Consider the following 18,197-nt stretch of genomic DNA (forward strand, 5'->3'; position numbering starts at 1 on the left):
AAATATTCCAGTATTAAATTTTTAAACCTTTCGCGCAAATAAAGCTACACGTATTTACCACATTTACCACATGTATTAAACGCATATGCGCAGTAAAGTTAAAAGTATCTTATAATTAATAATCATTTGTGTAATAATAACTAATAACATAACAATGCACACAGGCTATACATATGAAACTTTAATTGCGAAATTAAATTGTAGAATCCTCGGTATAATCACGTACTATCCGGGAACCAATTTCAACAACTTCTGAACCATTGGATTGCGAAGACATTTCAAGACAAATTCCAAACGGCATTTTTTTGCCACGGAAATTGGCCAAGACCGATAAAGCTTCTTGATTTCGGCTGGCAGTATTTTGATCCACACAAACCATTTGGCACCGATAGCACGGACCAACGTTCTGTATAAGATCAAACAGTCCAATTAATTTCTATTTCATTACATTTTTTAAATTGAATTTACCTTAAAAGCGAACGGCCCAATTTTTATTTTCGTCCAGCTATCTTCCTCAAAAGCATTTGCGCCGCTTATCACAAAATTGCCTCGGAATCTTGTCACCAATTCTTCCTAAAAAGAAGAAATACATGAAATAATGCTTCTATTGTTGCGATACATGGAGATATTCATGAAATGGTGATGAAAAACATTAGTTACCGTGGAAATTGGTGCCGATGAGTCATCATTCCTGAACTGCATTTGTAAACTACTGACGCTATTTAGATTGACAAGCAGGAATGAGGAATCGTTTACTAAGGACGAATGTGATTCAAAACATCTTAACAGTTTCAGAGCTGGTTGGCCGATGACCTTAACAATTATTTTTATATACAGTATGGGACAAGTTCATTACTAATATTTTTGCCTTTTTTTACCTTGCTCAGCCATTCATTGACGACGGACTCACATTCAGCAAATCGCATCACTCTTCCACATATCTTGGTAAACTTCAGTTCATTTGTAGCGGATAAGTTACAATCCTCTATATCCATCGTAATCGAAGGTTGTGTAAGGCATTTTAAAATAAGTTTTTTCTCCTTTAGATCAATTTCTGGTCGGATCATACTAATATCAAATCAAATTATCAGAATTTTACTGAAAATCGTAGTGTATAGTATGAATGCAGAATTTAAATAAAAAATTAAATAGTTTATTTACCAAAGCTTCGGTTCTCGCTTTTGTGTCAAAGCCGCTCCAGCTTCATTTACAATAACCCAACATCGATCGTATAATAAACCTGATTTAGAAATTGGCCAGGCTTTTGGACTAAAAGCGCCGCACGATTTAATTGGGTATATGCAAATTCCTGAGAGTTCAATATTGGGTTGGCGCGACACAAGTTGCTCCGGTTCCATTTCCACTTTTTCACACTGGCCTAAAAATTTAAAATTTGTACGTTAAAGTTACTATGATGTAAACCATACAACATACCTTGAAGAAAACACTGGCGCAGAATGTTGACGAATTGAACGACGTCATTTCCCTGTGACATGTAACCAAAAGAAACGCGCACAGCTCCAGTTGGGCGTCCGTCAATCAAATCATTCTCATCGCCACATTTGTGACCAGACTATACATTAAAGCAACCACAACGATCATTTGATGATTAAAAAATGGCCTTAAAATAGATGACTCCAGCATAATTTTTAAAATCATTATGGCAGCATTATGAGGTTAACTTACCAGATAATTGGAGCACAAATCCTCTTCAGATAAATCTAAAAATTTTTGACATGCGGCAGGATTGCAAAAACAGCCTGTCCTCACGTGAATATCATAGAGAGCGAGGATTTTTTCTACCTAAAGTGAAATTATATTAATTTTCCTCGTTGATGAAAAACGCTAATAATAAATTTTTCCAACATGAGCATATCCTATATAATCGCCTTTTTCCGTCATAAGATTGAAAGTGACAATAGCACCCTGGCGATGTCGATCGGTGAATTCCGTGTGGGAATATATTTTCACCAAAGATTTTCCGTTGGCGTATTTCAGCTTGCGCAGGGTTACGTACAATAGCTGTCCCAGCTGAAAGGTATGGATGGATACATTCTCCATTGTTGTAACGAGTCGCTTCAGCTCACGCATTCCATGGCGAAGTGAGAGTATTGCAAGAAAATTGATAGTTCCATTCTCGAATCTGTTTGAGGGTAAAAAATTATTTGATTAATTAAAAAAATTAATTTAATCATTTTTTCAACTAAGACATGGTGATTATCTTTATATTATTTCTGTTTACAAATAACCGCAAAAAACCAAAAATTATTTTTAACAGGACAGGACTGTTTTGTTAATTTTTTTAACTTTTTTTTTAAAGAAGACCATACCAATAAACTTCTTTGAATATGCGAAACGTTAGTAAAATAAAATAAATAAACGACAAATTTTACTTTTCTTCCAGCAGTTGGCGAGCTGCATGAAAGTCTCGCGATGACGATACAACATCCACAGTTCCTCCTCCAACATACTTAAGTTTAACAGTAAAGAAAAAAAAGGAACCAAATAATATTTAAAAGACGGGCATGTTGCCAATAGCCGAATACCTTTTTTTGTAACACACGATTAGCTCGTCGATGCACAATTAAAGCACCTAAACCTAAGAGAGAAATTCATAAGTAGTTAAGATGCTAAATGCTTTTCATGCAAGGCTGATCGTACCTGTTGGGTAACCGAATATCTTGTAAAAAGATACAGCCACCATATCTGGCTTCCAAACGGAAAGGTTTAATTGATTGGTGCCCACAAATGAGGCAGCATCCAAAAGGCAAAACCAATTATTTTTCTTTTTCTGTTTTCTAATTAATTCTCTGTTTAAACACAGATCACTCTTCATTTCGGAGAAGCCATTTTCTTGGGCAAACGCGATTAGCTCTAGAGGATATTTGAAACCACTAAAATTGCACTGGGCAGGAAAGACAAACAAAGAGTTGGACGATGACTCGAATTTTTCATGTTGGTTGGCACTGCATTTCTCATTATGGCTAACTGTGTAAAAAAAGGGGACAAATGGATATTTATTTTAAACAAGCTTGCACGTTGGACCCTCTTAAATATTTAATTAATCACCTTTATTTTCATCGGTATTTGAAGATAAAAAATTTGATTTTTTGTGTTCAGCTATGGGAATAGTTGCGCTTCCTGGGTTTAAGTACGTCGTGATTTCATCACATGGTAAAGCATAACATGGAACAAATGATTTAAAGTATTCTCTCATTCCTATGACAGATGTATGGCTCTCTTTAATGTACACAAAAGAACCACATTCACCAACATCAGGGTCATTTGAAAATTTGAAGCTTTCTGCCACTAGTCTGAGGCTATCAGTAGCACCTATTTAATTTTCAGAGATCAGAGTTACTAAAAATGTTCTTCTAATTTAAATTAAATTAAAAAAAAAATACCTGATGTAAATATTACAGCATACTGGTCAGGGTCTGCTTGAAAGAAATCAAGAAGTTCAATCCGTGTTTGATCAATTAAATCACTTGTTATTTTGCTTGGGATGTTTCGACTATGTGGATTCCCAAAACAATTTTGGGTTAGTTCAGTAAGTGAATTCTCTATTATTGATTTAGAATATAGAGTACTTCCAGCATGATCTAAATACAGGCCTACACAGAGAAAAGAATTGTGTTACATACTTATATTTGATTTTAGTTCTTATTTCTGCTAAGATTTGGAACTTCTGAAAAATGTTACCCTTCACATGATCAAAGTTTTTGTTTATAGATTGCCAAGCCTCTTCTCCATACACATCTTTTTCCATTATTGGATCTTTTTTGGATGTCACAACATGAATCAACTTAAAACAAGTGGTGAGTCTTGGTCCGTAACTCCTTATATAATATCTGAAGAGGAGTACAGTAATATATAAACTTGCAACACATAATAGTGATAGTAATATTTACAAAGGTTTTTTTTACGATTTAACTCAGCAAGAAAGCAATTACCATAGAATTTACGTTACGTACTTTTATGGTCAAATTGCTGTTGTTGACTTGTTGCTCAATTGTTGTTGTTTTTCGTGAATGTCATTTGTAAATAGTCAAACGGGTAAAATCTGTTGTTGCGCTAATTACCATATTGACTAGTGCAACTGGAATTAGAACGGAAGTACGGAACAAAACGGAAGACGGAAATTCAGAAACCATCAAACCATTATATTTTTTAAAAAAAAAGCTTATTAAAAAAATTTAATTTGACTTATTCTGTGGTGGTAATAATCGACTTCGACTGTGGCGCTGTTTTGAATATTTTGTGTTTCACATTTTTTAAAATAGTAAATATTTTATGCTGTGATATAAATATTCATTTCGATAGAGTGTAACATGCATTTCTGATAGGGATAAGGCTAACAACTTATATCGTTAGGTTTACTAGATCCGTATCCGATGTTAATTTCTAGCATTCATCGACATTTTTCTGTTTCTCAAATAGGGCTACTTTGCAGCGCGAAAGATTCTTGCGAATGTGGCTCTCGCTTAGGTGTGTAATGAAAAGATGTCGGACAAGAAGAAAAATCTGTTGAAACAAATAGAAGAACTTGACAAAAGACTTCCAAAGAATACTTTTGATCAACTGATCAATGAATTAGGGGGGCCAGAAAATGTGGCCGAAATGACGGGCCGAAGTCTAGAGTTGTAAAGAAAAAAGACGGACAGCTAAATGGAAAAAATGGAATAAAAACAAATATTTTTCTTAGTTTTGATTACCAAATATTTTGTTTTGTATCTGTAGGTTGAATTCGAGTCTCGCTCAGAATCCGGAGAATCTTCGAGAATCTTTGGATGTCATCATGTCAATGTCCGTGAGAAAAACAGTTTTATTTCGGGAGAAAAACTAGTGGCCATCATCTCTGAAGCTTCAAACATCGGTATTTCGCCATAGATATAATACATAATCTTAAAACATAACCGAGAGTCGAGTCGCAACGTTTTATCTTTTCTTAAAGGCCGATCGATTAGTTAAAAACCAGCGACGACGCCTTCACATAACAATTGAATTACCCCGATAACTCGATAAGGCTATTCAGCAGTTCGGGCGAACACATCGAAGTAACCAAGTAAGGATTAATTTACGATTCCCTGAAGATTTGTTCGAATAAGTTTCATTTATTCATTCACGGGTCAACACTCCAGAATACCTCATATTGATCTCGGAATTAGCTGGTGAGCAGAGATTCGTATCTAGTTTAGCCAAACGGCTTCAAAACTTAGATGCACTTATTCACGGTGATCGACGCGCTGATGAACAGCGAGACCTTGGTCAGTTCAATGTGGAAACTGAATATGGTCAAGCGGCGGTCAAAGCCATTATGGAAGCAGTGATGGGTCGTAATATTACTCCAATTGTATCACCTCCTGCTGATTACGAAGGAAACTTTTTCAGAGGTAAATTTGCATTATTTTCATCCTGTTTTATCCCGCCATTCACTAAAGAATGTTTTATTTTCTTTGTAGATGCTAAAGTTGGACTGAAGAATCTTGGGATCACAGATTCCAATGATATCAACGTTACGGTATTTTTAAACCGCCTTCTAGGCATGCCAGTTGACCTTCAGAAAAGACTATTCCAATATTTTACTGAAACCCTGGCAAGCATCGAAAATCGGACCAAAGAAAATGGTAATTTTGATCTTGGCATCTTGGATTTGGAATTTGCCCCCAAAAAAGTACAAAGAAGAAAAACCTTGAAGTTCACCATCCGCCACTCAACTGGAACTGCAGACACTTTCCTACAAACCTTTCTGATAGATAAAGGAATATCTTGGAGGAGAGCAGAGGAAAAATTTGCAATTTTGGATGGAGCTAATGAAGGCTTTTACGTTTCAACAGGGGTAAGTTTAGTCTTTAAATCGTTTTCAAGTAATCGAAAATAAACCAAACACTTTTTGAATTTTTTTCTATAGAAACCAATAACAGCGCAATTAGTTGCAAAGAGTGACACAACCGGATTTACACCATCACGCGAGTAGAAGTCCTTTCTACTAACGCAGAAAACATTGGCTGATGTTGGAAAGTTGTTTAGGATGATAAGTATAGAAGAAGCTAAACCACTTTGGAAAACTGAATTAAAAACTTCCAAAACAATGTGTTACCATGAGCGCTGGTACATAATATCATCTTTCCTTTTTCAGTTGCCATACATTAAAATTTAAAAAAAAATACTTTTTGCAGGGGAAGAAAATGTGATCAAACGACTGGGTAATGTGACACTGGTCTTCGTTATGACAAGAGCAAAATACTCTCCGGGCCTGTGTTGTCTGTCTGGGCAAAAGTTGAGGCCGTTATAATAGCCTGTGGAAAAATGGATGTAGGTGTTGAATTTTGCTCAACAATTTTCGAAACTTAAAAGAAATTTTGTCTCCCTTTTTAATAGATTGTTCGATTGCGTAGTGGAGGTACGGAAAATATTGGAATTTATGTTCCAAGTAGTTGTATCCCTCAGATAATTGAGTTGCTGACGAAAGAGTCTGAAAATGTCAACGAAAAAATGTTCTAAAACAATTTTTTTCGATTTTTTTTTCATTTTTTTATTCATTTTGCATGCTTTTGACCGTTCACCTTTTAAAGCCTGCTGAACAAATATTTGTGTGTGAATGTTCTGTCAGTCGTTCCGTTAATGAAACAAAATGCAATTGCCACCCGTTTCAGTTTGCAGCACAAGATACAGAAATTCTGTTATTCGTGTCAGAGTATCAATAAATTAATTTTTTCCGTATTCTTCAAAGTTTTAGGTCAAAAATTTTTTCATAGAAAGTTGCCAGTCAGTGTTTTTCCCATTGTGAAAAGGAAATATCATCGTCATTAAATCCAGTCACTTATCCACTTCTTTTGGGTGGTTACTAAACTATCGAATTATAACTACAATACGAATCGGAATTACAATCTGGAATTCAACGAAAAAATATGGAACCTGCTAGGTTGCGTACTTGCGTAAGGTGTCTGAAACTCTGGAAAAGAAAAAGTAGACGAAAAAAATTTAATTCGAATGAATTTCTATGAATTTCTATGTCAAGAAAGATCAGGCAAAAAAAATATAAAATACTATCAAATAGAAATAATATCAAAATCAAATAGAACAATTGGAAAATGCAAAATGGTATTACTTTGAACATTTTGCCATGAATGAGGAATGGAGGAGGAGCTGGTCGGGCAAATTTTTGAGGCGATGATATCTGCCTCAAGGGAAGGATCCGTTCCTTTTTCTGCCACCAGATGACGGAGAGTAGCGAAATCTGTGAAAATCTGGGCTTTCGCTGGTTGTTATCGTTACGGGTTGGCGCAGTCTAGCAGATAAAAAGTCCGTAACGGTGGCAACCAAAATAAAGCCTAGATTTTCACATATTTCATTACACTTCCGCATCTGGTGGCAGAAAAAGGAACGAAAATTCTGCCCGAGGCAGATATCATCATCGCCTAAAAAATTTCTGCAGGGGCTTATGGGAGCAGCGTCTCTGCGTCTCCTCCTTTCCTCCTTCATGATTTTGTAAATAGAGTTGGCTAATGTCCGAGGTTGCCAGTTCGATTAATAGTCTCTTCTACGAGTTTGCCATTCCCGGCAGGTGACAACCGATTAAGTATACTTTCATATTATTATCAGAGCCATTAATAAGGCCGTCGTGAATTTTTGAGCCAACAGACGAATTCGCAAAAACTGGCCTTTTTCCTCCTGCTTCAAAGTTCTTGCACAAATTCATTTTCCGGCTCAAACTTCAACTCGGAAGCAGCAGGAGGAAAAAGGTCCAGGCAGCTGTAAAAGGCGGAAAAAGGAATCAATAAAAACGGATCTTATAAACAAGGGAAAGTTGTTCCATGAAATCGGTTATTATTCCCAAATTATAAATATTTCCACAAAAAAATATATTTGATTCAGTTCCTCAAGGGTAGGCAGCAAAACTTTGAATGTTCGTCCTTGAGCCTTCTTTTCTCCGTGTCTCACATGAGGAATATTCCCCGAGGAATGGATTATAGTGATATGACATTTTTGTTGTGGGAACGTAGTGCTGTATTTTAGAGAGGTAAATTTACTAGCGCTCGCTGAGACGACAAAAAAAAATTCCCTAGTGGGAAACGCCTGAGTACTACAAGGTTGATGTTTCATGAGCGCTGCTTACAATAAAAAAATTGCGAAAGATATATATTTGTTTAGATGAGTAAGTGATAGATAAATATTTCTTCGAAGAAACTCAATATGTGAGCATCACGTCGCGATCAAATGAATTGCTATTATGTAACATGTGTGGGTAAGAACGCAAACTGCAAAGAGAAAGTTCTCGGGTAATAAGCAGCAGCAGGTGACTTCAAATTGAACGTCTATCTACGTCAGATGTCTTCGTGTTAGATAGCTACACTAGTGTATCCTAAATTAACTTTACATAAAACCTAGCCCTCGGGCATCTTTCTATGCTGTGCATCACTACTTTCACCAACGCCCAGCGGCCATTGGATGACGCTTGGGAGGAATCATAGACTTTCACTCTTCCAGTCGAATCGTAGTCAGCTTAGTTGAAACACCTGTTTCTCTTGAACTCTCTAGTTTCTGCTGTGTGACTAGTGATTTTCAAAAACTGGAATTGGCCATTTAGGAGGGAGGGAGTACGGACACTAGGAAACCATTTTATGTCATCAAATTCGAGGAAATAAAAATTTATGGAAACTTCACCTGATAAATATTTAAAAAACTGAAAAGGTAAGCAATTTTTCAATATTGTGAACTAAGTTATTTGATTTTTAGATCACGTTAGGTTATTTAAAAAAAAATGCGACACTGTAGTAGCAGATAAGGAATTCCGAATTCGTAACATTTTAGGGTTTTATTTGTTATCGTTTTATGGCCTGCTGTTACTTGTCGTGAAGCAAGAAGTGAAACTCAAGGGTGCAATCCACACTAGTTTTGGTTTATAGTTATATCGAGTTATATTGATTCATTTTTTTTTACTAGACCACGGCTGATGTAGGGCTTGGCTAATCATTAGTAAAAAAAAATGTATTTCATTATTTTAAACTTGACGCTAGTTAATATAGGCGCTTGATTAGCGCAGTGGGTGTTTTTTGTTTTTGTTTTTTTAAGCACTTTTGTAATGTACGCAAATTTAATTGCGAATAATTGTATAATAATTTGCATAAGCTTGTATCTGTTTTATTTGTTCTACAGTGTTTTTCCAAGTCAAGAATTATAATATTCAAAAATGATTAAATGTAGATTTGCGCGATTTCTAAATTCTGCTGTTCCAAATCCTCTAACAAATTTTTAATCATTTGAAAAAAAAGAGCAATGCTTGCGCAAATCAAAACTGCTGGGACGTGCATCATATTCTTGGCATTGTTCGTATGTTTCATCGTCTCCGGATTATTAATTAATGGAGTCCAACTTTGTCTGTGGTTAACAGTAAGACCTTTAAGCAGATGGTTGTATCGCAAGATTAATTATTACCTGCTTGCCTGCTTATGGAATCGTAAGTAGCGATATTGCAATTTCTTCGACCCGATGGATTAATCATCGAATTTCCTTTTTTCAGAGGTTCTCTTGATTATCGACTGGTCGGGATCAGCTTTTAGTGTTTATACTGATACTGAAACGTGGACCAAACTTGGAAAAGAAAATGCGCTGATCATCCTTAATCACTCAAATGAGCTTGACTGGCTAGTGGCTTGGGTATTGGGAAGCCAAGCCAACGTTCTGGGGGCAAGTATTTTCGTTTTCATTTTATCTGCACCAAGTCATCTTTGAATATGGAATATGGACTAACGTGATCTTCGACATTTAAAAAACAATCTAGAACTCCAAACTGTTCATTAAAAAAGCAGTTGAATGGATTCCTATTATTGGATGGGCTTGGAAATTTGCGGAAATTGGGTTTTTAGAAAGGAACTGGGAAAAAGACAAATCAACCATGGATTTATTCGTTAAAAATTTGATTGAATATCCCGATCCAGTTTGGGTAAAATATTTGAAAAATTTCCATTGTTTTTTTTTCTGCGGACAAGTATGTCAGACTAAAGATGTTTTCTCTTAATTTAGTTGCTATTCTTTCCGGAGGGAACCAGATTTACAAAAGATAAACATAACGTTTCCATGGAATTTGCCGCCAAAAAAGGTTTACCCCACTTAAATAATTTATTGATACCTAGGTAGGTCATTATGTCACATAATATATGAATTGATTGATTACTACATTTTTAAACCCATGTTTTCCCAGGACGAGGGGTTTTTTCGCTATTACTCAACAGCTCAAACAAAATTTCGACGCTGTTTATTCCTGCACTCTTTGTTTTAATACGTAATTAAATATTTCATAATGACAGAAATTAATTAAAGTTTCTCATCATTTTTATTAACTAAAAAAAAAATTCAGTAAATTAGGTGCGTTTCCTAGTCTACTGAATGTGTTTCTCGGTCGTCCAGTTTTCGGAGAAGTCTTTTTAGAACGCGTTCCTTTTCAAGATATCCCGAGTGAAATCAATCAGTCTGCGGAATGGCTTTTAAATAACTTCGAAAAAAGAGTATGTGCAGCTCAGCAACCGCCATTAAAAATTTCTAAATTTCGTAATTGAAACAATTTGCATAACCCGTTTTAGGATAAGCTGATGGATGCTTACGAGAAGAATGGAGTTTTTCCAACTTCTTTAGCGGAAGAGGATTCAAAATACTTTAAGGGGCCAATTAGATGGTAAATGGAACTTAATCGTATTTTTTATTGTGTTAAATAATTGTATTAATTATTAAATGTTCATTTTGAAAATTATATTTAGCCATTACCGACCACGTTCAGCATTGCCGTTTTTGCTATTTTGCCTGTGGACTAGCTTTTGCTTACCGCTCATGTTTAATTCTGTCAAATGTCTATTGGGCACAGGGTTCTCAAGTTTACTGGCGATCGTTTTTATCATTGGAATAAGTATGTGTTGAATTCTAAATTACCTGTGAAACATTGTTTTTTAAATTGTCATTGTACATCTATATTTTCAGCTGCATCATTCATCTATAAACTGATCGATATCACACTGATCAGTCGTGGATCTAGTTATGGAATCGAAGCTCCAAAAAAAGATAATTAAGCAAATAAGTGACCGATAGTGAAAATTGTGAACTGTTCCTTGCTGCACAATTTATCTCTGATATTATTGAAATATGAAAATGATTTAGATTTTCTTTTGTCTGTGGCAACTACGGCCAAAATAAGGTTGTAAAATGAAATAAATGGATTAAAATTTGTAAAATGGAAAAAAAAAAATATTCAGATTGCCATCGGGGAAAATAAAATAACGAACAATGACAATAAACTAAATTTCTTCAAATTATTCTACAATTTGACAAATCGGATAACAAACTTCAAATGTGTATTTTTTAATAAATTTTGTAATTCAAATATAATTGAGAAAAAATTAAAGTTCGTCTCCAGCAGTTTTAGGAATAAATTTGCGATGAGATTGTCTTTCCGAAGAATTCTTTTGAATATAATTATTTCTGTGATATTCTAAAATCATATGGGCAGCTTTCTCTCCGATCATAATAACAGGCGCGTTTATGTTCCCATTGGGAATAACGGGTATCACCGAAGCATCAGCAACTCGTAAGCCTTTGATTCCATACACTCTATGTCGTGATTATTCAATGTAATTAAAAATAATCATATTTAAAGTTAACTTCAGTGCAGGACTATAGTAACTTGAAATTGATAAGCATACCTTAATTGAGGATCTACTACAGCTTCGTGATCTGTTGATGGACCCTGGATAAATTTAGAATTTTAACACATTTTTAAAAAGTTATGTTTAAAAAAAATTGTCAATTCTAAATGAACGTACCATTTTACAAGTCCCTACCGGATGGTGCAAAGTAGCTGTCATGTATTGTATAAGGCATTCCAAGTACGGATGCGAGTCAATAGGGAAATCCTGGCAATTTGGAAGACGAAAATCATAAAGATGTAGGTACTTTTTCATTGCTGTCGTGTTGAGTGTTTTCTGCGCGAATTGAAGAGCTGTTTTTTTTAAAAGATAAGTTACCTCGCCAAGAATTAAAATTATTCGCCTTTAATTAGATAGTTATACCTTCTAACATCACTTGAGCATCTTGAGGGTGACTGTAATATTGTGGGTCAATAATTGGTTCATTCAACGGATTGACAGAACGAAGGCGGATCCAGCCTCTGCTCTTTGGTCGAACTAGCGTTGCGAAGATCGAAGCGGTATCGACGTAAGATAGTGGTTCGAATAATTCTTTCCATGCGGTCTCTTCTAAACCAATAAGATGCCTCACGCAAATCTGCGTGGAAGCCATTGAATTAAATGATGGTAATATACACGAATTGCCAAGCGAAGGAACGAACCCCGTGATCGGAAGCGGCTGAGTATGACACGAAATGAAGTTGCATGTCTGGCCAGTCCGGCTCACATTTTTCTGAACTTTTAAAGGCCATGCCATCTACGCCATTACTTGTGTATTGACCTGTTCCGTGAATAAAATAATCCCACCATGCCTACATATAAATAAAGTTAGTAAATCTAAAATAAATGAATAATAACTAATACAAAATTTTAATATTTTTAGTTTTACCATGAGATCAAATGGGCTCACTAGCGAAGCGGAGCTATCGTTATGGATTAGTGGAGTCAAAGGCACGTAAACTGGCAATCAATAACGTGAAAAAAATATTACTGTTACATTGTTTTCATAAACCTTTCAAGATAAACGGTAAAATTACTGTGATCTTGAAGGTTATCACCGACTCTCAAGTCGGACTCCACTTTAATCTTTATAAAATAAAAAATCGATTGCTTACCGGCTAACAATAACATTGATTAAAAAAAGGAAATGGAGCATTACTTCAAGCCGTTGCAAATCTTCTTTGGGCCCGATGCCAGACAACATTAGAATCTGAGGCGATCCGATTGCACCTGCTGACAAAATAATTTCTTTTGTCGCCAAAACTGTTTTAAGATTGCCGTGTCTTTTATATTGGACCCCATACGCTTGCTTTGATTCATCGATCAAGATTTTTTCAACTTGCGCAAATGTGACCACTTTCAAGTTGGGCTGATCGTAATGGGAATTTTTCAAAAAAGCCGAATACGTGCTCCACCGAGCTCCATCTTTGGCTGTCAACTGAGGGATAGTAAATCCTTGTCGGTTCAAATTTAAAAAAAATTGAGTTTAGTGTAGTCTAGCGTAAATACTAAATAATGTAATGACAAAATTCGTAAGTTAGAAAAATAAAAATTTAGTGCCTCACCAGTTTGATTACGTCCATTGATATCCACGTAATTGAATCCCAACTCCAAACCAGCATCGATGAAAGCTTGGGGTAAATTTGATTTCCACGCTCGATCTTCTACTACCAAATTTCCTTCTTTTCCGTGGTATTCCTCTGTTAGAAAAGAAATCTATGAAAGTCGACAAATGCCATGCTGGTTGCGCCACTGTACGCACCGTCGATAAAGCTTCCAGTATTGGTTTCCGACTTAATGAAGAAAGGTAAGACGTCTTCGTAGCTCCATCCTTCGTTACCTAAGGCAGCCCAGTGATCGTAGTCGTATTTATTACCCCTTACGTAGAGCAAAAAATTCAGTATGCTTGATCCGCCAAGTCCTTTTCCTCTGGGCCAATTTGATCTCTGAAATTTACATGGGAAAAATCAAGGTGAACCAAAAACAGGCTTACTTTTAATATTGTTGCTTCGTGAAGCATAATTAAAGAAAATACTAATTTTACGCGGTTAATTGAAGCTGAAAGACCAAATTTCTGCGGCTCAGTTTGGTAGTTCCAGGCGAAAGGTGTTGACGGGAAGATACCAGAAATCAGTGGAATATTAACTAATGGAGACGGATAGCCTCCAGCTTCAATCAACAGCACCGAATAGGTTCGATTTTCAGAAAGTCGAGACGCTATTACTGCTCCAGCCGATCCTGCTCCAACTGAAAGGCAACAAACCATGACATAACATTTCACACTAGAAATATAGAAAACAGCTGATTAAATATGAAGTTACCAACAATAAAATCATATGTGTTTGCTACTTGATCCAGTTCAATGTAAGAGGCTGTGTTCCAAAACCAAAAGTGCAAATAGCAGACTGTTATAATACCAAAGGCGGCTGGTATTTTGAGTAACCCAGAAAGCCACGGTGTAAGCTTCATTCGGAATAGATTTTGTAAGTAAGGTTAAGTTCAGAGCAGCCCTAAACAAAAGTTACACATTTCATTCACTCAAGCTTTACATAACTTAAAAAGATGGTGAAGTGAATTTCTGCATGCTGGTGAAAAAACATTATGAAAAACAATCAATTCCTAAAAAAAAAATCTTACAATTTATTTAGGAATTCTAGACCCTGTCAGGCTGTCAACCTGATTGATTTGCTTGTAGAGCTCCTCTGTGTTCAAGCAGAAGCTACGAAAAAGGTGTTATGAACCGAAACAAACAAAAATTTCTAAAGATTTTAAAAATTAAATTAACAGATAAATAAACTGATTTTACATCGGGCGATCGGGGTACAGAAAAATACTTGATAGTTGATCACACACAAACTTAAGGGTTTCAATTATGCAAATCTGGACCTGGTTTGAAAACAATAACAATACACTACGCCATCTAGGTAACAACGTAGCACTATAGTCACTTAGTCAGTAAAAACATTTGATTGAATGATGAGTAAATAAAGATTCGTCATTCGTCAGTCCAACGTTCTCGTTCTCGTAAGAGATTAAATTATTAACATATATGAACATCTAAAAGAAGGTAGGTGGAGCAATTCAGTGACCTTATTTGCATTGAGATGTCCAGTTCTTTATCCTTTGTCTAATTTCTAAAGTTTTTCTCTTGCCAAGAATAACAACTAATGCTGATTTGATTTGTGATTTGAATTGATAAATCGCCATAACCGAATTCTTATCCTATCCTAATCAGCACTTGTGTTGTACAATCTTTCAATTTTGTGAATGCAGTAAAATTTGATAGCAATCACACAATGGCGCAACAATTCTTTGCACAACTGGTATTTGAAACATTTCTGTATTAATGAATCAGTGTCACAACATATTTTTACTTTCATTATAACATTAATTTCTGTAATATTTTCATAATTTTAACAAGATGGGGCTTGGTGAAAGTAAAGAATTGAATCAAGAATTGGAACTCTTTCCAACTGAAGAGCGTGAAATTCTCAAAGATAACTTCACAAAGCTGTCTGGTGGCAGTAAGAAAATTGATCGCCAAACTTTACAAGTATATTCTTTTTTATACAGTTAATTAAGAAATTTTAATAACTTGTTCCATTTTTATTTTAGAATGCTGTTAAACAAATACTTCCTAAACCAGAAGCAGATATTTTTGCTCAGAGAATATGTGACCTAATGACAGGTCAAATAGCAACAAATAACACTGTTACAATTGAGGGTTACATCCATTGTGCAGCTGTAATGAACAAAGGAATGTTGGAAGATAAAGCAACCCAACTTATGTATTTGGCAAAGGGGAGAAAAGGGGACACTACATTTGAAGAATGTTTTAATGTATGTAACTGAGTATTTTTTAAATTCTTATTTTCCCTCTTTAATTTAATTAATTTGTTTTTATAATTATTATTAGTTTTCAATTCAAATAATTCGACTCACTTTTGAAATAATTCGTCATCTTCCGGCATTTCGCTCTTGGGATGGACATTATATCTGCAATTTGGAAGAGGTAATAACTCATTAGTAGTGTACAGTATTAGGCTATTTTGTGCTTTTTTCTATTCATCAGTTTTTTGTATTTTTTTCTAAGGATTCTGTGAAGCGTTTGGCGACGGCCATCATGAATGAATTAGAAAAATCTGATTCAGAAAGCATTGACAATCAAGCAGTTAGCGCGTGGCTTTCAAAGAGCGGCTTATTGATTGAGTAAGCTTTTGCTTTTATTAGTTCAAAATAAGTTTAATTTTAAATATATTCAAAAATAATGCACAGGTTTTTCGGTATGATGTCACATCATATTTTCCAGTTTCCTATGACTAAAGGAAAGTCTTTAATTCCCCTCTGTCGAGGTATTCCCGCCCAAGTATATCCTTCGGTAAACAAAATTCATCTATATTTACTATAAATACGTTTTTTTCCTAGCAAATCGTAGTGAGACAAACTCTAATAACCCCCTTCTTTAAAAATTTATAGTGGTTATCGCTTTCAGATATTCTTTTTATTAACTGTGCTTTACCAAGTGAATTGCGAAGTGAATGGAGGTTTTTGTTTTCTAGCCGCATACACGGCGAAAGTTTTTCAAGGTTTGAATTTTTTTAAGGAATTAGCGTTAGTACGTACATTACCTCATTAATTCCATTTCGTTGTAGCCTCATGGGTAACATCATCGATAAAGGACCGTCTGTCGTTTTTATTAAAGACTTTGATGGGAATATTTTTGGCGGGTTTGCTTCTACAAGTTGGACTGTGGGTCCGCAATTTAAAGGTATGTAATCACTAACCTGTACAAAAAAATGTCAATGCGCAAGTTTTTTAAGTTTCATATCGTTGTACATAGGCACAAAGGACAATTTTGTGTTCTCATTAGCACCACAAATGGCTATATATAATACAACAGGATTCAACGATCACTACCAGTACTTAAACCTACAACAACAAACTTTTCCCAATGGAATGGTATTCAATCTGCCTTTTTAAAAGTTTATTCTAAATTTCTGGATTCTAATTCTTACTTTAGGGAATGGGCGGTCAACTGGACTATTTTGCCATCTGGGTTGATTCGGAATATGGTAATTTTGATTAAAATTCAGTTGTAATTCAATATTGAAAAGTTTTACTAGAATAATTAGAAAACGCCCTCTACAAATTCTCTATTTCTATAACGCCCAAGATTATACGCATAATATGTCGCATGTAATTTTTATCCGTTTTTTAAACAACATTTTGACAGCTAGCGTATTCATATCTTAGATTGTAACACCTTTTTTTTTTTTACAGGAAAAGGGAAGTGTTCACCCAGTTGTACGACATTTAGCTGCCATCAGCTGTCCGGTAAACCAGAGTTTTCCATCGATATGATTGAAGTGTGGGCCGTTGGTCCAGAACCAACTGAAGACGAAGATGAAACGGTAAGTTATTTTCTCTTGGTTGTAGAGCATACCTCATGATTTTTTACTAGTCAATGAATCAACACATCAACAAATGGAAATTGTCTTAAGAGAATTTCTAAATCTGATTACGACACCGCGAGTAACTTTACATCTATTACTTTAAATAATTACATTATTGCCGCTCGGGGTGACTGAATGAAGGTGAAAAGAAGAGACGGCACAGGAAGCGTTTTGGACACAAACCAAGAAGACAGGGCCATGCTCGATATAATTGGGAAAGAGAGGCACAGCGAAGGATTACGCGAACCAGTAGACGAAGATTGATCGTTGGGTCAGACCTTTAGAAGCTCTGTTAACATAAATATTGCATATGTATTTCAACCCGCTCGCTCGCTCACCCCCCGTAGTTTTGTTCTTTTTTTTAAACTTTACTAAATCATATTTAGTACCCAATTATTCGCTTTGATTTGATTTACCCGTTCCTGCCTGTCTTTAAATTAATCTGAGAACGAATTAATAATACGCAATTCGCTTTTTATATCGTCGAAGTCTGAATGCTCTTCTCAACTAATCTTGTGTAAATTCATTAATTGCTCGCTCTTTCGCTCATACTAATTTTTTTTTGGCTTTATCGTATGAAGTCCTGTACTAGCAAAATGATTAATTTCCACATTTAAATATGTTCTTTTAGGAGGCACGGCCAAGCATTTTGGACGTAGACGTAGAGGGTAAAGGTACGTAAATATTTCTTGTAAATTCGATATTTCTATTTAATTTAACCGATTTAAATATTTTATAGCCATGCTAAGAATGTTGAATCGTGGACCAGTTTCAGAAGGAATGCGAGGTAAAATAAGAGTTAAACTAATTGTCCTTCTGAGTTTTATTTTTTTCTTTACTTACTTACCTTATAATTTGTTTGAAATTAATTACATTCTCAGAAAACCCAACATCTGATGATCCCGAAGAGAAAGAGCTGTATGTGTCATCGGTCTCATCTCAATAACTCGTCACCGATGAGTTTTAGATCCATTCCATTTCTTAGTCAAAACAATTTATTGCTCCGTTGTCTTTGAAGATAATAAAGCCAAAATATAATTATTAGAATATGCAGTTTAAACAAGTTTCT

At 35.3% G+C, this 18,197-nt stretch overlaps 5 protein-coding genes across 12 annotated transcripts; 3 read left to right on the forward strand and 2 right to left on the reverse strand.

Moving 5' to 3' along the window:
* Nucleotides 1-115: 115 nt before the first annotated feature.
* On the reverse strand, nucleotides 116-4,224 carry LOC124327772 (molybdenum cofactor sulfurase-like). 3 transcript variants are annotated; one of them, XM_046786770.1, is made up of 15 exons: nucleotides 3,975-4,224; nucleotides 3,703-3,851; nucleotides 3,405-3,614; nucleotides 3,070-3,333; nucleotides 2,662-2,988; nucleotides 2,547-2,599; nucleotides 2,394-2,470; nucleotides 1,867-2,143; nucleotides 1,687-1,803; nucleotides 1,435-1,573; nucleotides 1,162-1,378; nucleotides 879-1,068; nucleotides 661-813; nucleotides 469-573; nucleotides 116-406 (listed from the first exon to the last, which is right to left on the reverse strand). In XM_046786770.1, exons 2-15 carry the CDS (start codon nucleotides 3,767-3,769, stop codon nucleotides 194-196), a joined length of 2,409 nt encoding a protein of 802 aa, XP_046642726.1. In that variant the 5' UTR covers nucleotides 3,770-3,851; nucleotides 3,975-4,224; the 3' UTR covers nucleotides 116-193. The 3 variants fall into 3 exon arrangements, with proteins under 3 accessions (XP_046642726.1, XP_046642742.1, XP_046642734.1); XM_046786786.1 differs by having other exon boundaries at nucleotides 3,954-4,224; XM_046786778.1 differs by having other exon boundaries at nucleotides 3,912-4,224.
* A 279-nt stretch (nucleotides 4,225-4,503) lies between these two features.
* On the forward strand, nucleotides 4,504-6,723 carry LOC124349975 (protein strawberry notch-like). Its single transcript, XM_046800975.1, has 7 exons — nucleotides 4,504-4,611; nucleotides 4,741-4,876; nucleotides 5,109-5,393; nucleotides 5,463-5,839; nucleotides 5,912-6,111; nucleotides 6,180-6,315; nucleotides 6,382-6,723. The coding sequence occupies exons 1-5, from the start codon at nucleotides 4,504-4,506 to the stop codon at nucleotides 5,975-5,977; spliced, it is 972 nt and encodes a 323-aa protein (XP_046656931.1). The 3' UTR covers nucleotides 5,978-6,111; nucleotides 6,180-6,315; nucleotides 6,382-6,723.
* Nucleotides 6,724-8,470: 1,747 nt separating this feature from the next.
* Nucleotides 8,471-11,252, forward strand: LOC124320185 (1-acyl-sn-glycerol-3-phosphate acyltransferase gamma-like). Of its 2 annotated transcripts, none has more exons than XM_046782866.1 (10): nucleotides 8,471-8,694; nucleotides 9,260-9,460; nucleotides 9,524-9,690; nucleotides 9,785-9,946; nucleotides 10,027-10,136; nucleotides 10,205-10,285; nucleotides 10,361-10,508; nucleotides 10,584-10,675; nucleotides 10,758-10,903; nucleotides 10,975-11,252. In XM_046782866.1, the coding sequence occupies exons 2-10, from the start codon at nucleotides 9,280-9,282 to the stop codon at nucleotides 11,061-11,063; spliced, it is 1,176 nt and encodes a 391-aa protein (XP_046638822.1). In that variant the 5' UTR covers nucleotides 8,471-8,694; nucleotides 9,260-9,279; the 3' UTR covers nucleotides 11,064-11,252. The 2 variants fall into 2 exon arrangements, with proteins under 2 accessions (XP_046638822.1, XP_046638823.1); XM_046782867.1 differs by having other exon boundaries at nucleotides 9,278-9,460.
* Nucleotides 11,253-11,329: 77 nt separating this feature from the next.
* LOC124320182 (glucose dehydrogenase [FAD, quinone]-like) lies at nucleotides 11,330-14,564 on the reverse strand. Its single transcript, XM_046782860.1, has 14 exons — nucleotides 14,482-14,564; nucleotides 14,313-14,394; nucleotides 13,997-14,185; nucleotides 13,720-13,922; nucleotides 13,438-13,621; nucleotides 13,241-13,375; nucleotides 12,835-13,130; nucleotides 12,713-12,761; nucleotides 12,565-12,635; nucleotides 12,338-12,487; nucleotides 12,060-12,273; nucleotides 11,814-11,989; nucleotides 11,694-11,737; nucleotides 11,330-11,601 (listed from the first exon to the last, which is right to left on the reverse strand). Exons 3-14 carry the CDS (start codon nucleotides 14,142-14,144, stop codon nucleotides 11,391-11,393), a joined length of 1,881 nt encoding a protein of 626 aa, XP_046638816.1. The 5' UTR covers nucleotides 14,145-14,185; nucleotides 14,313-14,394; nucleotides 14,482-14,564; the 3' UTR covers nucleotides 11,330-11,390.
* Nucleotides 14,565-14,639: 75 nt separating this feature from the next.
* LOC124320184 (MTOR-associated protein MEAK7-like) lies at nucleotides 14,640-18,181 on the forward strand. 5 transcript variants are annotated; one of them, XM_046782861.1, is made up of 15 exons: nucleotides 14,655-14,742; nucleotides 14,816-14,998; nucleotides 15,097-15,228; nucleotides 15,291-15,515; nucleotides 15,592-15,687; nucleotides 15,769-15,884; nucleotides 15,951-16,053; nucleotides 16,152-16,261; nucleotides 16,328-16,443; nucleotides 16,516-16,634; nucleotides 16,696-16,747; nucleotides 16,956-17,086; nucleotides 17,760-17,802; nucleotides 17,868-17,915; nucleotides 18,010-18,181. In XM_046782861.1, exons 2-15 carry the CDS (start codon nucleotides 14,972-14,974, stop codon nucleotides 18,072-18,074), a joined length of 1,383 nt encoding a protein of 460 aa, XP_046638817.1. In that variant the 5' UTR covers nucleotides 14,655-14,742; nucleotides 14,816-14,971; the 3' UTR covers nucleotides 18,075-18,181. The 5 variants fall into 5 exon arrangements, 4 of the variants coding, with proteins under 4 accessions (XP_046638820.1, XP_046638817.1, XP_046638818.1 ...); XM_046782862.1 differs by having other exon boundaries at nucleotides 14,832-14,998; XM_046782863.1 differs by having other exon boundaries at nucleotides 14,949-14,998.
* Nucleotides 18,182-18,197: the final 16 nt, after the last annotated feature.

Source organism: Daphnia pulicaria, chromosome 1, assembly GCF_021234035.1.
Source record: "Daphnia pulicaria isolate SC F1-1A chromosome 1, SC_F0-13Bv2, whole genome shotgun sequence".
Lineage (NCBI taxonomy): Eukaryota > Metazoa > Arthropoda > Branchiopoda > Diplostraca > Daphniidae > Daphnia > Daphnia pulicaria.